We start from the raw sequence: 16,407 nt of genomic DNA on the forward strand, positions 1-16,407 counted from the left end.
AATCCCCAGAAACAAAGGACTCCCTGGGGAGTGGGGAGAATTGACCAAATACAGGATGATTAGGTGGGAACTATTGCCATGCTCCAATAACTGCGGGCTCCATTACACTTCAGATTTGGAAGTGATCTTAGGAATCTTCAACTCTTATCTTTCATTTTATAGAAGAGCAAACTGAGGTCAAAGATTCCACACAGGTCAGAATTAGAACCTGAGTCATCTAACTCTCAGATGATTGCTCTTTGATTACAAACGATAAAAGGAGAAGGGACAAATCCATGAAAGATCAGGAGATGGAGTAAAAGAGAGATAACAGCATATGATGTATTACTTATTACATGTAAATAAATAAGAATGTCATTCACAGACCAATGATTAGGGTGGATCACAAACCAAGTGTTACAATTCATCCAGTTCTATTCACTCAGTTAAAAACAAACACATACATACATACATAAAAGTGGCTTCCAAGACAGGTGGGGTAGATTAGTAGATGCTTGTTCAATGAAAAGACCAGTGAAAGGCTCTTTGCCAGTTCCTCCTATTGCATCTAGGGAGTGAGGTCAAGAAGCTCCAGATGCTACAAGACTTGGATTGCTCTGTCCTTCCCTCTTTGTGCCCGCCACAGGAGAGAAATAAGCTGGCCTTCGGAATTTTTGTCTGTCTTTAAGAACCTAGGGACCACTTGGTCCTTGACAACAACAGTAGGATATTTGGTATTTATATAGCACCTTTATAGTATACACAATATTATACCCCAAAGTGTATTTTTTCCTCAAAATGAATTTGTGAAATAGATATCCCCATTGTAAAGGTAAGGAAGTAAAGGACTAGTGAAGAAACTCACTTGGGGCATAGCACTGGTATGTGTTGGAGTAAGTGGGGACTCGGAGCCATCACTCTCATGTTCTGGCTCTCGGTGGGAGAGTTGAAAAAGTCCCAAATGTCTAGAAATATTCAAAACTATTGTATACAATGACTTAGAAGCCCCTGGAAGAAACACAGTTTCCAAATGCCTGATTGCCACCATTGAAGTGATTTAGCAGTGATGCTCCAAACTCTATTGAGCAAAGACGGGGATCTTGCAGGATATAGTTTATGTAGTTCAACATAGGTCTTCTTAAAATGGAATGTCAACCTCATGACTTTTCTGAGAGACTTGGAGTTGCAGAAAGTGGAAGATTTGCTTAGGCAAATTTCTTATCCAAGGCATTGTGCACAGAAGAGCCTCTTCTTTTAGTCAGTCTCTGGAAACGCATTTAGGATATAATGCCATTTTCCTTTTATGACTGGAGAAACTGAGTTCACACATTCTTGGCTTAATACTATATAGCAAGTTCTTCCCAAACCAAGAAGATCTGAATCCGAGATCTCCCGTTTTCAGAATGGTGCCATAATCCTTGCATACCACATTCTGGTTTTTATAGAGGGGACGTCTGAGTCATTTACTCATTCTACAAATCTGCATACTTTCACCAACACATATTCTCCACGGGTGTTCACTCTTCCTGAAGCGTGCAGGAATGATCCCAGCTCTCAGGAAGGATCTGGAGCAGCCCCGAGGACAGGAACACATGGGGAGGAATACTGTACATTAGCGGAGTTAATTTCACCTTGGGCTTCTAGCATGCTCTCCACATGCAAACCTCACACCACATATTTTTATCACTAACTTACTTGAACAGACTGGTAACTCATAATTTGCAATCCACCACTGCTAACTCATTTTGACTTATTAAACACTTGGAGAGAAAAAAAAAGGAACTGATTTGCCATAAGGGGGAGCTTTTGAGTTCTATAAAGAGGGGGAAAAAGAAGAACAAAAATACATTACATATATGTCCCAGTTCAAAACAGACCTACAAAGCCGCAAATGGTCAGATCCTTACCTGTGACTTGAACAGTGTCAAAGGACCTGAATACCTCAGGCTGAAAAAGAAGGCAGGTTAATATTTTTCTCTCATTTTTTTATATAAAACTAAAATCATTTCTAACAACCGACAGAGTATTTTTAAGAGTGTTCAAGAGCATTGAGAGACCTAGTTGTACTGAGTCTAAAGCTTCGGAAAATGCCTTTCCTCTGGTTGCTTCTGATCACTCCGTGAGGACTTTGGAGACCACGTTTGGGCTAAGTGAAGCCAGCAGCACCGGGGGCTCAGGGAAGAGGAGAATGTTCATCACTGGCTAACTTTAAGGGAATTCCAAGAGGGAAAGGGAGAAGAGCAAAGGGAAGACAGGACAGAGGGGAAAGAAGAAGAGCGAGAGAAAGGGAGTGGAGGGAGAGAGAGTGAGTGAGAAAGATTAGAGTGAAGAGCTAGAGGGAGAAAGAGACAGCGTTACAACAAATCTGAGAATCAAGTTTCAAGACTCTTTATGTGCTATAGGGAAGGATGAGGTTTACCAGCAAAGTGCAAAGGGGATCCTGAGAGGAGAGAGAGATTTTTCTCCCGCCAGGAGGAAAAAAAAAAAAAAATAGGGAGGGGGTAAAGGAGGGGGAAAAAAGCAAGCAAAACAAAACAAAAACAGGAATGTGTGTTTGGAGCAGGAATGAGGAGAGCTGGGAGGACCATAAGGGGGTGTGTACAGAATTTCATTAAATTGTTACTTTAAGATTGTCTTCTTTAAAAAAAAGCGGGGGGTGGGGGGGTGGAGGCGGGAGCGAAGGAGGCAAACGGCAAAGTGAAGGAAGGCTGGCTAGCTCGGCCTCTCCAAACTGATTGATTAGTCATGATCCCCGCAGTTTTAACAGGGACTCATTCAATTGGGAAGGTGGAGCGCTCGGGAGCAGATTAGCATACGCTTGTTTACTCATCTTCTGAGGGATTTTTCCCCCCTCTTTCCTTTCATTTTGTGAAGAAGGAGGGAGGGGAGGGGGGACTGGGGGGGGGGAGAAGGGGGCTGTGGCTTGTGTTATAAAGGACGCAAAAAATAAATAAATTAGAGCATCTTTTGGGGGGAGGGAATTCAGCGAAACAGTGTCTTAGAGGAGCTTTTTTTTTTTGTAAGAGCGAGAAATCATATAAAATAAAATGAAATAAAACAAGAAGGAAGGCAACCAGCTGTTAGAGGGGGAAAATAAGGCAGATAAAGGAGCGGGGAGAGAAATTAATTGCCAACCAGGAGGAGTTGGGCTGTATTTTTCAAAGGTGGGGGGAGTGGAGCACACACCTTGAGGAGGAAAGCGAGAAAGAAAAGAAAAAAGCAAGTGGAAGGGGGGGCTCGCCCAAGAAGGGTGAAGAAGCGAAGAAAGTCGAGGCGCTGAGGCTCCCAAAGCTGGCAGCTCCGGGCGGCGGTGCAGGGGCGAAGGGGGGGCGGGGGGGACCGTCGGACATGCGGCTCTGGAGTTGGGTGCTGCGCCTGGGGCTGCTGAGCGCCGCGCTGGGCTGCGGGCTGGCCGAGCGCCCCCGCCGGGCCCGGAGAGACCCGCGGGCCGGCCGCCCCCCGCGCCCCGCCGCCGGCCCGGCCACCTGCGCCACCCGGGCGGCCCGCGGCCGCCGCGCCTCGCCGCCGCCGCCGCCGCCGCCGCCGGGCGGTGCCTGGGAAGCCGTGCGCGTCCCCCGGCGGCGGCAGCAGCGGGAGGCGAGGGGCGCCGCCGAGGAGCCGAGCCCGCCGAGCCGGGCGCTCTATTTCAGCGGGCGAGGCGAGCAGCTGCGCCTCCGGGCCGACCTCGAGCTGCCCCGGGACGCGTTCACGCTGCAAGTGTGGCTACGAGCGGAGGGGGGCCAGAGATCTCCGGCGGTGATCACAGGTAGGCGAGGGCGCCGGGGTGGGCGCCGCACCGTCCCCGTGTCCCCAGAGGCGCGCGGGTGCTTGGGCGCGGGTGGCGGGCTGGTCGGGGGCTTGCGGGTGTATCTGTGCGGGAGTCGCTCCGCCGGCGGCTCGGCGGCACCCGAGGGGAGCTGTGAGCCTCGCTTTGCCCCATCTGCGGAATGGGCGCACTCGGAAGGCGTCTCCGCCTACCTCCCGGGAGGAGCACGGAGAGCGCTCCTGGCTGCCCCGAGACCCGCAGTCAGTGAAGGCTGGTCCCCGGGGAGCCTAGTGCACGCAAACCGTGTTCAGGATGGTCAGACGTACTGTCTGTGTTTGAGATGGAGGGGAGGATGACCCAGTTGGGATGCATGTGTGAAGAGGCTCGGGGACCATTGATTTCTTTGACTTTTTAATGGAGGTGACCTCCCTTCGCTTGGCCGCGTTACGCTGAAAGCCTGCAAAGACAAGGTTGTTGTGATCGCCAGGACTTAGAAGTCCTCGAAGTGCCCCAAAGTTGCTCTCTGCTTGATGCCGCCTCTGGGATTCACCCGCTTCTCCCCAGTCGCACACACACACACAGCCCGCCAGCCCATGTCCTGGCTTTTAAAGCCCATTGCCTGTCACTCGGGGCTCAGGCGAGACCTTCCTAACGCACACTCCGCCAGTCTTTCCCCGACTCGGCTGCGAAACGGGGCGCATTTCTCATTTGGGACTTTTATGAGCCCGTAATGAATTTGAGTTCTCCCTCTCACCCTCCCTCTCTCTCCCCTTCGCCGTTCCACAGCAAAACCCATAGTGAAACCGGACACTTTGCAAGGGTTGCAAACCTTAGAAATGCTCCAACATCCATCCCCCCCCCCGCCCCCCAAATGAATCTATGGCAATGCCTTTAATAAAACTGGGGGGCGGAGGGGGGCGGCGCTGGAGGAGAGAAGCAAAGTTTTGCCTCTTCTGGCTGGGAGATTCCCTTCCTGCACAAACAGTCTTGCCATGTCCTAGGACGTCTTAAATTGAGAGTAGGGGTTCCCCCTTCACTCGAGCCAGGAAACGTGTGGAGGCGTTCTGCGATTCCACCCCTTTACACACACACTTTCTTAGAGGGGAAAGCTCTGAGCTCTTCCGGCAGTTCTGCTGCTCTCTGTCTCGGCGTGGGCTTTCTCAAACGTTGCGCTGACTCCATCCTATTTACATGAAGTCCATTTCGGGGGACCCAAACTCTGGCGCTTTACCAAGAATATGCCCCCAGAGCTCCCACTCCACCGCTACCAGACAGAGAGCAGGAAAGTGACTTTCCCCCACATCTGACGTCATCACTTGCTATTTTTTCTCTTTTTTTTCCCCAGGAAGGAGAGGGAAACTGAGCTCATTCACTTTCAGCCCCCAAGTCCTAGTCACTCAGAGTGGGGGTATATATAACGTATAGAGGAGAAACCTTATTCATAATAATAATGATGGTGGTGATAATTTAGGGCTGTGGTCGTTATGTTCACTTCTCTTTCGGAACGTAGGAAAGGCACAGAGCCTACTGCTTGGAGATGATTAAAAAAAAAGTAGATCTGATTTTTCCTAGTCTTTATTTGTCATACCAATAATTTGGAAGGCTTCCCCTACGGAGGGGAGAGCCGAGGGCTGAATAGGTATCATCAATGAAAAGGTAGTGAATGCATTTTTTTAAAATATATAACACCTGGGATTCCACAGGAGCCTGCTTTATAAATGTCTGTAATTCAGACAAGGAGCCTCTCTTCACACGCGTTCTCTTGAGCAGTCATTCACTCTGTCACACAAAGATTGTGCAGTAAAATACTTTAATTGGATGGGGGATGTTAGGTTATTATTGCTTGTATAAAATGCCTGGTCCATTTTATGTGTGGAAATAACATTCCTCTCAAAACGAGGGGAAAAAAAAAAAAAAAGGCACAGCCTGTCGTGTAGCACGAGAAAGCCAGGAGCTTTTCTCCCGAGGATTCTGGTGGATTTCTTTTCCCTCCCCCAGTTGAGTCTGAGCCAGATTTGGCGGTGTGTAAACACCTGGCCCTGAGCCAGAAAAGACTCATTCTGCGTATCCTCCACACAGTGCAGACTGTTGGACTAAAAAGAACCTGCTTCTCCTTGAATTAAAAAGCAAACAAACAGGGGTTCTTTGCAGAAGCACTTTTTCAGCTCCTTTCTTTGCGTAAGTTCAGGCTGGCAGAGGCAGGCCCGAGGTGGGCAGTGGGGATGTGGGTGCCAAGCCACGTCCTCCCGCGGCGACCTCGGGTGCCCAGTTTTCTGCCTGACCTCTGCTGCCTCTCTCTGGCTGGGCGTCGCCACTTTCGTAGGAATCCCTAGTCACCTATCTTGAGAGAGAGAGAGCAGGCATCTCTCAGCAGGGACCGCGCTGCTATTTCAGGCAGAGAGTTGCTGCCTTGCTGTCAGGCCAGGCTGCCTGACATCACTCTTTGCTGCAGGATTCAATTGGTTTTCGTAAAGGTCTAATTTTACGGTGCTGTTAACCGGGTCTGTCGTCTGGCAGAGGTAGGCCTTGTCGCTCCTAGTAGGCGGGCTGTGCTCCCAGATCCGCCCGGGATGCTATTTCTGCCCCGGTTCAAACTTCACTGACACCAGTTCAGACAGGCGCTCGGAGATGCAGAGGGAAGGAGTCAGGAGCAGTTTGCTTCTGAAGCTCAGAAAACATGCCTTTTATTTTTCTGAAAGGGAAGAAGAAAAAATATACGTGTTAATAAATAAAAAAGGAAAGGCTCATGCAGACAAAAACAAAGACAAAGTTAGAGAGTGCCTGTGTGCTGGATACTTCGGAGGGCCCACCAAGGATAGGTGGTCTTTAGGAATCCTTTAAGGCTACTGTGAAAAGGGTCTTCAGAAGTCACCCAGGCCAGTTCTTTCTTTGGCCAAATAGGAAGACAGAGACCCGGAGGGGGGAGGGGTGTGTGTTGGATGACACAGCTCCTCAATGACAGGAACTAGGAGTTAATCCTGAGCATCATGACTTCGAGGCCTTAGCCCCTAGACTGCTGAGAGAGCTTGTCTGATAAAACACTATCACCTCTCACCCCCCACACACCCACCACCCAGGCACAGCCTTAAGCCTTCGTGCATGGCAATTTGGGCTCCCTTTCAAGTCTGGAGGTGGGGGGCCTTCTGACACATCCCTTTGCTTTTGTACCATACCAGGCGGGATCCAGCTCCCTGCCCATCATCCCCAACCATTCCCCCCACCCCCGTTTGAAAGAAAGAGAAAGAAGCAGAAGAAAAAGAAAACAATAGACTCAATTTGCTCCATCGAGCAGGGGCCCTGAGCAGCAGTTAATCTTGTTAAAGTTTCTCCTGACCTGTTAGATAAGTGCAATGTGGACCCCACAAGTGCTGCCCTCCTCCCACCCCCATCCCTTAGTGCCAGAATCCCTGCTCAGAAGGAGAAAAGGATTTACCTGAATCCCGTCCAGCACCTCTGATTAATACGCTTTCCTCTTTTGTTCTAAATGTTGGACTGTTGAGTTTCCTGGCTCCTCTAAGGAATCCTTTTATTTCTACATGTCAGCAGCCCCCACTTCCTACTACCGAGATGACCCCCCGAAAAGAGTGCCCACATTTTACCAACTTTAGAATTGCTGTGACAGGGGAAGGCTAGGTTTCAAGGAGTCTATATACTAACATGGCTCTCCCAACAAGATTTGTAGTCACACCTGGGGTCTAGAACATTGCAATGGCTAAAAACCAGTTTTAGTAGTCAGTTTACCTGTGGAAATCCACTTCTGCCTCTAACTGGCTGGGTGACCTTGGGCAAGCTAGTTGATTCCTCTGGTCTTCAGCTTCCTTATCTATAAAGTGAGGATGGCATGAATACCTATCTCATTAAATGAGCTCACACCTGCAAAGTACACAGAACTGGACTTGGTGTATATAGTAAGCACTCAGTAAACTTCTCTCTTATTATTGGACATCATTTTCCAAAGATCTCAGTCTTGGCTTTATGGACTGGGGACACTGAAGGGCGGGAAGGAAACCAGCACTTCCTGGGTGCCTCCAAGGTCCAGGCATTGTGCTAGGCACTTGCCTTGTGCCTCCGAGTTTCACTATCACAATCAACCTGGGAGGTGGGCATCATCTATCACCTCTGTTTTACAAATGAGGAAAAACAGTCTCAGAAAGTTGGAGTGACTTAGTCCAAAGTCCCACAGGCCGTTGGGTTGACAGAGCCCAGGTATGAGCTCCAGTCCCAAATGCCTGTTTCCTCTTCAGCTGTCTTTTTAGAGAGAAAAGAGCTGACTCCTGTTCCCTTCTTTAGTCCCACTGCAGAACGTTCCTATTCCTTCTGCCTCTCTGGGTGCAGACCATACACCTACAGACTAAAGAGGACAAAAATGGGTACAAATCTTACGTGGACCCTTGGATTTGACTTAGCAGATCCGTTTTCCCTTCACATCAAATTCTCAGACAGGCTGGGCTTGGAATTTCTGTTGCCGGTTACTTGCTGTGTGATTTGCCTGAAGAGACTTCATCTCTCCATCCCTTGGTTTCTTCATCTGTAAAATGGGCATAATGATATCAGGATATTGCAGTGAAATAAACATGCAGAAAGTACCTGGCACAATGCCAGCTCAGATTAGGGACTCGGTCAAGGGGAGCTGGATCCAGTAAGTCAGTCTGGTCCCTTTTCCAGTTTGCTAGCTTGGCCTTCAGACAGTGGGGTGTGTCTGGGCACTGTTAGGACTTCCCCTCTCCAGTTGCTGGGGGGGAGTCTATCTTGAGTATACAGTGTATCTTGGGGAACAATTAGACCCCCTGAAATCCCTTCCTTGTGCTTTGATTTCCTTTTCTTTGACCTAATGGGTTGACTCCGTGGTGGTAAAGAGCCAGAGGAAGTCCAGAACTGCTGGACCAGTGAAAAGGAAAACCAGTTATCCTCGAGGGGGAGTATGCACCCTCAGGAACAGAGGCCAGACAGTGGTCACAGTGGAGTGCAGGTCACACATCTACTGTCACATGCCTTCTGCTCCTTCCCCAGATGCCCTCCAACTTCTTCTTTTCCCAGGCAGCGTTCACGTGGACAGATGGGGTGATGGAGGCTGCGTCACCCTTGCCGCTCTGCACAGAGGAAAGCAAACGAGGCTCAGAGGTGTGGGGCTCAGGAATGTGAGTCACGCATGGACAGCCCAGGCACGGACTGAGCCAAGCAGCTCATTATGGCACAGGGAAACTGAGGACCAGGGTCACACAGGGGCTAAGAATTAAACTATATTCACAAACTGCCTCCTCTCCAAGGGGCCTGGGAGATCATGTGGTTCAGTAGTTGCCTTCCCTGGCAACTCTTGGAATCACCGGCTTTTAAAACATCCTGATGCCCAGGCTGCATCCTGGGATTCTGATGTCATGGGTCTGGGGTTGGCCTGGGTGCTGGTGTTTTTCAAAGCCTCCTCAGGTAGTGTGGAAGGACCACCAGTGAGGAGAATCACTGATCCTGTCTGATGTGGTCTGATGTGGCCCTGTTCTACAGATGGGGAAGCTGAGCCCCAAAGGGGAAGTAGTCTGCCCTGCCTACTGAGCTGGTTAGTGGGTCAGCCTTCAGAGAAATTTCACTGTCCCATTTCTGAGTGTCCAAGCACCAGGAAGGACTCTTCTTCCATTCTCTATTCTCCTGCTGACCCCAAACTCCTAGGTGCTGTGGCCCTGACATTCCATTTTTCCAGACCCATTCCTGAGTGTGAAACCACACTTTCTCCTTCCACTGCCTCTTTCAAGGTACTAACACTCCCGTAGAGGACTAGCCCGTTGAATTCTATGTATCTGATTTTAAATGAATCTCTGCACCTGCTTGCGAGGGGAGCCTCTCTGAGCAGAAAGAAGGGAAACTCAGCTCTAAGGCATTCCCCGCTTTGGGCTGGGCTCATCCTGCAAGAAGTGGTGTATCCCTATTCTTTCAAAACCCCCTCACCTTGAGATCACTTTGAAACCAGTACTGGCTGTAGGTGTCTCAGATGAGGAAGAGAGACGATCCCTAGGTATGCCAGGTAGGAGGACTCCCACTTTTGCCACTTGTGCCTTGTCTACCTATGGTCAAGGACTCAGGAATCCAGCAGGTGCCTATTTCTCCCCTCATCTGCTGCCCCTTGTATGGAATTTAATTTCCTTTCCCTCAATGTCCCTTTATCTTTCTTCTTACTGCACTGAGGGCTCCGCTTTGTGCCTTGATGTACTTATTGGAAATGCTCAATTGAGAACTGACTTGTGGATCTTGGCATCTTGGCTCCTTTGAAGACTTGAAACTGGGACTCAGAAGCTCTGAGTTCAAGTACTGTCTCGGCCTCCTCTGAACTGTGTGGCCCGGGGCCTCTGACTCAACCTCAGGGGAGAGTTTCAAGTGTGGTTACATTCAACATCCCTGTCTCACGAGTTGCCATAGGAACCAGGTGAGACAATGGCGGCAGAAGCTCTTGGCCAAGATCAGAACCCAGTCCACGTGTCAACAGTGGTAGGAGGAGCCAGAAAGTGAGGGATGTGAGGGATTTGTGCAATGAAGGTCATTCCTGGAAGGTGCCTTTATTATCGTTATTCACACTGTAGATGATAAATAGTGACCGAGTTAGCAAATCTTTTCATACCTGTGACCTCACTGGAGTCCTTTGATGTTGGGACTTCACAGGCGTACTGAAACCTACCACTTACTTGCTGTGTGACCTTGACTGCTTAACTGCTCCTCTCTGGGCCTCAGTGTTCTCAGGGTGCACACCCACACAGTGAGGGGTAGGGGTAGAATAAGGGCTTTCAAACTGTGCCCCACAATCTTAGGGATCCCCTGGGGAGAGGTGGAAGAGCAGGTCTCTGCCTCCCCCTCCTTCATCTTATTCTGCTCAAATTTTGTGATTCTACAAGATTCCTTTGAAGGAATGTGTAAGCTGCTCCGTTACAGAGTTTGGACATGGACTGACTGAGGAATTACTGTTAACCTTATTAAGGTGTGATAATGATATTGTTATTATGTATTTTTAAAGATCCTAATCTGTTAGAAATGCATACTGAATAATTTATGGGTAAAATGATGTTATATCTGTTTTATTTGTTTAAAGTGCTCCAGAAAAAAAGTAAGATGTTGTGGGGAAGGCAGTAGATGAACGAAGGTTGACAGAATGATAACGGTGAAACCAGGCGACAGAAACGAACGACTTCAATACATTTTTTGTCTGTCCCTCTATGTATGATTTAAGATTTCCATAATAAAAAGTTTGAAGAAATTAAGAGTTTGGGAGTCAGAGGAGGAGCTGAAGTCTCAGGTTCCTGCGTGTTCTGTGAGCTGGTAGGTTTCCAAATACAGAGGTGGCAACTTGGAGGGGGTTAGGGACTCTCCCAAGGTCACACGGAGATTAACTGGAAGTCAGGATGCAGTTCAGGCTTCAGACACTAGGAGCTCCCTCTGCTCTCCTCTCTGCACACCTGCAGACTCAGCTGACTGGCCATCCTGGGAGAGCTTGAGGGGAAGGAAAGAAAGGCGTGGAGCCTTGCTGGGCAATAGGAAGCTTTTGAGTGAGGACATTATTTGCTGCATGGAATCATCCCACACACTGTCAAGCATTTAGCATCCTTGGTTCTGTGCATAAGAATCCCCTAGGATCTGCCAGTCATTGTGACACTCTAAAACATACTGTGACAATAGACACACACTCACATTTCCACATACCCCTATTTCTCATTTTTCTGGCTCTTTATTTCTCTCCATCTCCAATTGCCCTTGGAGCCTTCTAGAACCTTCTAGAGCCTTGTGCTTACCTCATCTCAGAAAGAGTTGACACCATCAGGAAAGAAGGGAAAGGCGCATGTGTTTACCGAGGGAGTATTTTGTAGTGGTTGAGCATAGGACTCAACAGTCAGACTGCCTGAGTTTGAGTTCCTGACTCACCCACCTGCTAGTTGCGTGACCTTGGGTGAGTTACTTAATATCTCCAAGCTTCACTATTCCCATCCGTAAAATGCGGATAATACTGGCTCCTACTTCATACGGTTGTTTTGAAGATTAACTGGGCCTCCATGTGGAAAATGCTTAGTGATGGAATCTAGACCATGGGTGAACACGCAGTAAACGTTAACTCATACTGGTATGTGTGTCTGGCCGTTGCCACACATTATTTCTAATTCTTTCAATCACTCTATAAGTTCGATGTGCTTATCTCCTTTGGCAGGGCTGGAAATTAGTTTTTCCTCCCTTACCACTCAGGAAAGATACATTGCTATCAACTTAATGTAAAACAAAGACTAAATAAAAGATGGAAATGTAACCACTTTATTGTTTCATGTTCTAAAAGCAATGTATTCTCATTGCAGAGAATCTAAGAAATATAGATCAAACAAGTAAAAATTTGTCCATCCCTTGCCCAGGCATTCAACAAGTATTTATGGAGTTCCTGCTACATACCAGGTACAGTTTTAGGCCCTTAATATAGAGCAATGAACAGAAGAGGAAACTATCCCTGCCCTCAGGGAGTTTATATTCGGGTCACATAACATTAGGTGAATGTTTATGAAGCTAAGTAGAGAAGGGCATCTGGGGAACACTGTGTGGGGTGGGGTTGCAGGAGGAGTGAGTTTTAAATAGGGTGCTGAGGTGAGGCAGTAATGAAAAGGGGCATTGAAGGAGACCTGAGAGTAGACCCAAGGCCATCTAGGGAAGTCCCTGGTGTGTTGGAGAAGGAAGAGCAGTGGACTAGGAGCTTGGAGATGTCAGTTCAGTCACCGGCTTGCTGTGTGCCTTTGGACAAGTCACTTTCCTTCTTGGGGCCAATTTCCCTCACCTGAACAATGAGGGATCCTTCTGGTAGAGATCTCCTAGGATTCCATGATCCTAATCAGAACCATCCTAAGACAAAATTGCAAAGATGGCAATAGTTCTAGTTTTCTTCTCTTTTTGGTGCATTTTCCACCACTAGGTGGTGCCTGTGCCTGTCCCCCTCAGGGGCCAAGAGCCCACACACTTTCTGCTTCCTCTTCCCTGGCAATACTTATGTTCGAAAAAGGACATGGTGTTCCTTCTTGCTGAGGTATCATTGACTGATAACTTTGATTGCTGCTCTTCCATAGACATAGATACTTCAGTGTCTCCCCGGAAAGCTTTATATTAAAAAGCAAAGTACCAATGGGTAGAATTTCAGTCAAAGACTGACTGAAGACATTATTTAGGGAATATTGGTACTTCCCAATAGCTGGAAACCATCTCATTAATAACATTACTAATAATAGCTGCCATAAATATCCCCTGAGTGACCTTACCAGTGATCACTTACTTGGCTAATGGTTAGAGTACTCAAATTTTGTAATTTCTTACTATATAAAAGTCATCCCAGACAACTTCCTGGACATCAGAGTAGGCCACTGGCCTTTTAGTCTTGCTTACCATTTTAATCAGATGATTTCATGAATTAAAATACTAAGACTCTGGAATCTGTAGCAATCTGTTAGCCTATTTTCCTTCTGGGCATCCTCGGTACTGTCATGGATAAAATACCTCTTGCTCCCTTTTGTTCTCCTCTCTTCTCTCTCTCTTCCTACTTCTTGTACCTAGCACATTTACTTTGGCCACTTAGATTTTTTCAAACAAGAGAAATAAAATTTGTTTTCCAGTATTATTTACCATAAACGCAGTGTCCACAGAACCTGTAAGAGTAGGAGAGGTGACCGTGTTTCAGTTTTAGAGAATCTGAGAAGATCCCAGGTTCCAGTTCCCTTGGAGGAAACAGAGACAGAAAGTCTAGGAGGTGAGAGGTCACATCTTGGGATCCAAGTATCTGGATTGGGAGAGTATATTACTAAATACAGTGCCCTGGTCCAGCCTTTTGCCTTCAAGAAGCTTCTGGTCTAACCCATACCTATCACCTTTATGGTCAAGAAGTTATTCCTATATCTGTCCCATATCCTTCTTTCCTTAATTCCTGTCGTTCTATAAACATGAATGTGGCTGGGCAGAATATGAACAAATGTGTTTGTATAGAAGGGGTTATTTCTCCTAGTGAGATTGGAGATCTTTCAGCTACAAAGGCTGATGAGAAATAGAGGCAGATATGACAACAGGCCAATAAGGAACAAAATGGCCTTGTTCAAAGAGATGCAAAGTACATAGACAGAACACATAAGAAACGAATACACACTGTACTGTTTTGTGAAGCAACATTCATGTCAGTCCAAAGAACTGAGGTCTGTGAGAGTCAGCAGCACTCATCTAAGCCATTCATTTCATAGGTGAGGAACTGAGGGTTGATGAAGGAAGTGACTTGTCCAAATCAGTGACCAAGGTGAGTAAGATCCTCTCTCTGTCTTGTGAGTCTTAGGCCAGAGCTGGATCTACTTGTCTCCTGACTTTGCACCCCATCCCATGGAGTAATTACCATCTTTGCTGCTGAGCATCAATTATCTCCAGACTCTGCTGTAATCCAGACTCATAGATCCAACAGTCCCCTGGAAATGTCTGCATGCACTTCAAACTCAACGTGTCCAAAGCTGAAGCATCTTTCCATCAAAATTCCTTGTGTCTTCATCTAACATCACCCACTCTAGATATATTACCCATCATATTCAATCAGTCACCAATTCCTGTCTATCCTGCCTCCTTAACGTTTTTATAGCTAGTCTTCCATCTTGTTAGCTTAGGTCCTCTTCATTTCTTGATTTGACCACTTCATTAGTATTGCAATGCCCGCTTCTCTGAGCCTCAGCCCCTGCACCGCCTTCAACCTATCCTCCAACATCCGACAGTTAGATCTTTCTAAAATGCAAATCTAACTCTATCACCTCCATAGAGGCCCTTCAGTAGTGCTGGGATTATTTGCAGTTCCTCCAGATCCCTTAGACTTTTTATTCATATCATTTTCTTTACTTAGTGTGCCTCCTGTATCCCCATGCACCATTTTGCAGAACACTTAGCCCTCTATAAGATTCTGCTCAAGAGTCTAATCTTCTTGAGAAGCCCTCCCTGACTCTTGCCCAAGTATAACTGGTTCCCTACCTCCGTTATCCACCTGTCTTCACTATACCCTCTGCATGCATGTACCAAAACACCTGGAATTCTTTATCACATTTAATTATGTGTATATTTGGGGTCATCTCAACTTCTCCACTGTCCAGCTCAGTGCCTGGCTTATAAAGGAGCTCTATGTATTTTTGTTTAGTGAATGCATGACTGAAGAAGAGAACTGGCTAAGTATCTAAAGATTCTGGGAGAAAGAGCTCAGGAACCTCAGGCATGTTGCATTACGTAACCAAAGCACATGACCTACCCTGTGCGTCACACTCAAAAACATTACACAGTGGTTAATTCCATTTCCCCTTGAGCAAAGAAGTCAGAAGGAAAAAGAAGCCTGGCCTTCCAAAACAGAGAAGGGAGGGAGCAGCGTATTTAAATGCCTCTTCAGCTCACATTTCGGCCTTTCTAATCCAAGCCACATTTCAGCCTTGGTCTTCCCCAGTCAGCCCCTAGCCTGTTTGCAAAGCATTTGTTTTGTATATGCCTTGCAGCACATAATCCCAAGCTCTGCTCTCCTCTCAGGTTTCCCCTCTCCCCTTATCAGGGTCTTACTGGGCCTCGAGTGTCCTGGAAGTCCTGTCTGTTGCCTTTTTCATCCGTTTCCCTCCTTCCTGATGGGGGGCCCTTCCGTCTGCTTCTCTTGGTCTTGTGAGACCTTGTGGTGACCTCGGGATCTGGAATCCTCTATCCACTGTTTATATACCCTTGGGGGAGAGTACGTATTCTCAGCAGTAATAACAGTAATAAAAGCAGCTAGCTTATAATGAGCACTTACTGTGTGCTGGCACTGTACTGAGTGCTACTCTTTGAACCCCTCTGAATTAGGTTTGGAAAGTTACATGACTTGCTGAAGGCCCCACAGCTAAAGGGTGGTGGAACTGGGGTTCAAATATAGGCCACTTCAATGTCATCTCTATCCACAGGGCCTAACGCACTGCTTGGAACACAGTGGCTGTCCAGTAAATGTTCCATCAGAGGATGAATATATGAATGAATGAATGAATGAATAGATGGATGGTTGGATGATGGTGCCCCCAATGGCTAATGCAAATATTTAGAGATTGTAGAAGGAGAAAGGAAGACAAGGGAGGGAGGGAGAAAGGGATCAAGGGAGAGAGAGGTGGAAGAAAAATTTAAAGGAACGTTATCAGAGATTGGCTAAGAAATATCTTTGATATGCAAAATATATTTTATTTGCAGGTGACTTTTGAACAAAAAGGCCATTTACATCCACTAGAGTGTTTCCCACCTTTAAGTAGTCTACTGGGAGATATACACTTATTTCAAAGATGCTCTCTGCCAAAGACATTTCTAGATTTCTTTTTTGGGAATCAAAGCCTGCGGCATGTTCCCCAAAACGTGCTCCGTGGAGACACAATGTCACCCTCTGAGGAGAGCCCTGATGCATTCTGAGCAAATCTGGGACGTTTGTAGGTGATTGTGCTGCATGAACTATGGGGTTCTGAGTAGAAGAACGACTCTGGAGGAACAAGGCTCATTTGTGACATACTCTTGATTTGTGATATACTTGGAGCCGATGAAGGCTCATAGAGCTGGTATAAAGCTCTCAGGATGACTCCGTTACAGAACAGCCACACTGGGCTGATTAGATCTTATCTGCTAAAAACAAACAAATACCATATCTTCTTCATCAT

General features: G+C 47.2%; 1 protein-coding gene across 1 annotated transcript in view; it reads left to right on the plus strand.

Moving 5' to 3' along the window:
- The first annotated feature begins 3,258 nt into the window (after window positions 1-3,258).
- The window catches only part of PAPPA (pappalysin 1), a 236,698-nt gene continuing 223,549 nt past the window's right edge, over window positions 3,259-16,407 (plus strand). Inside the window, exon 1 of the mRNA XM_070596239.1 lies at window positions 3,259-3,745. Coding sequence (XP_070452340.1) covers window positions 3,328-3,745 — 418 coding nt within the window. The 5' untranslated portion in view covers window positions 3,259-3,327. The remainder of the gene's footprint in view (window positions 3,746-16,407) is intronic.

The sequence above is a fragment of the Equus przewalskii genome, chromosome 26, assembly GCF_037783145.1.
Source record: "Equus przewalskii isolate Varuska chromosome 26, EquPr2, whole genome shotgun sequence".
NCBI classification, from domain to species: domain Eukaryota; kingdom Metazoa; phylum Chordata; class Mammalia; order Perissodactyla; family Equidae; genus Equus; species Equus przewalskii.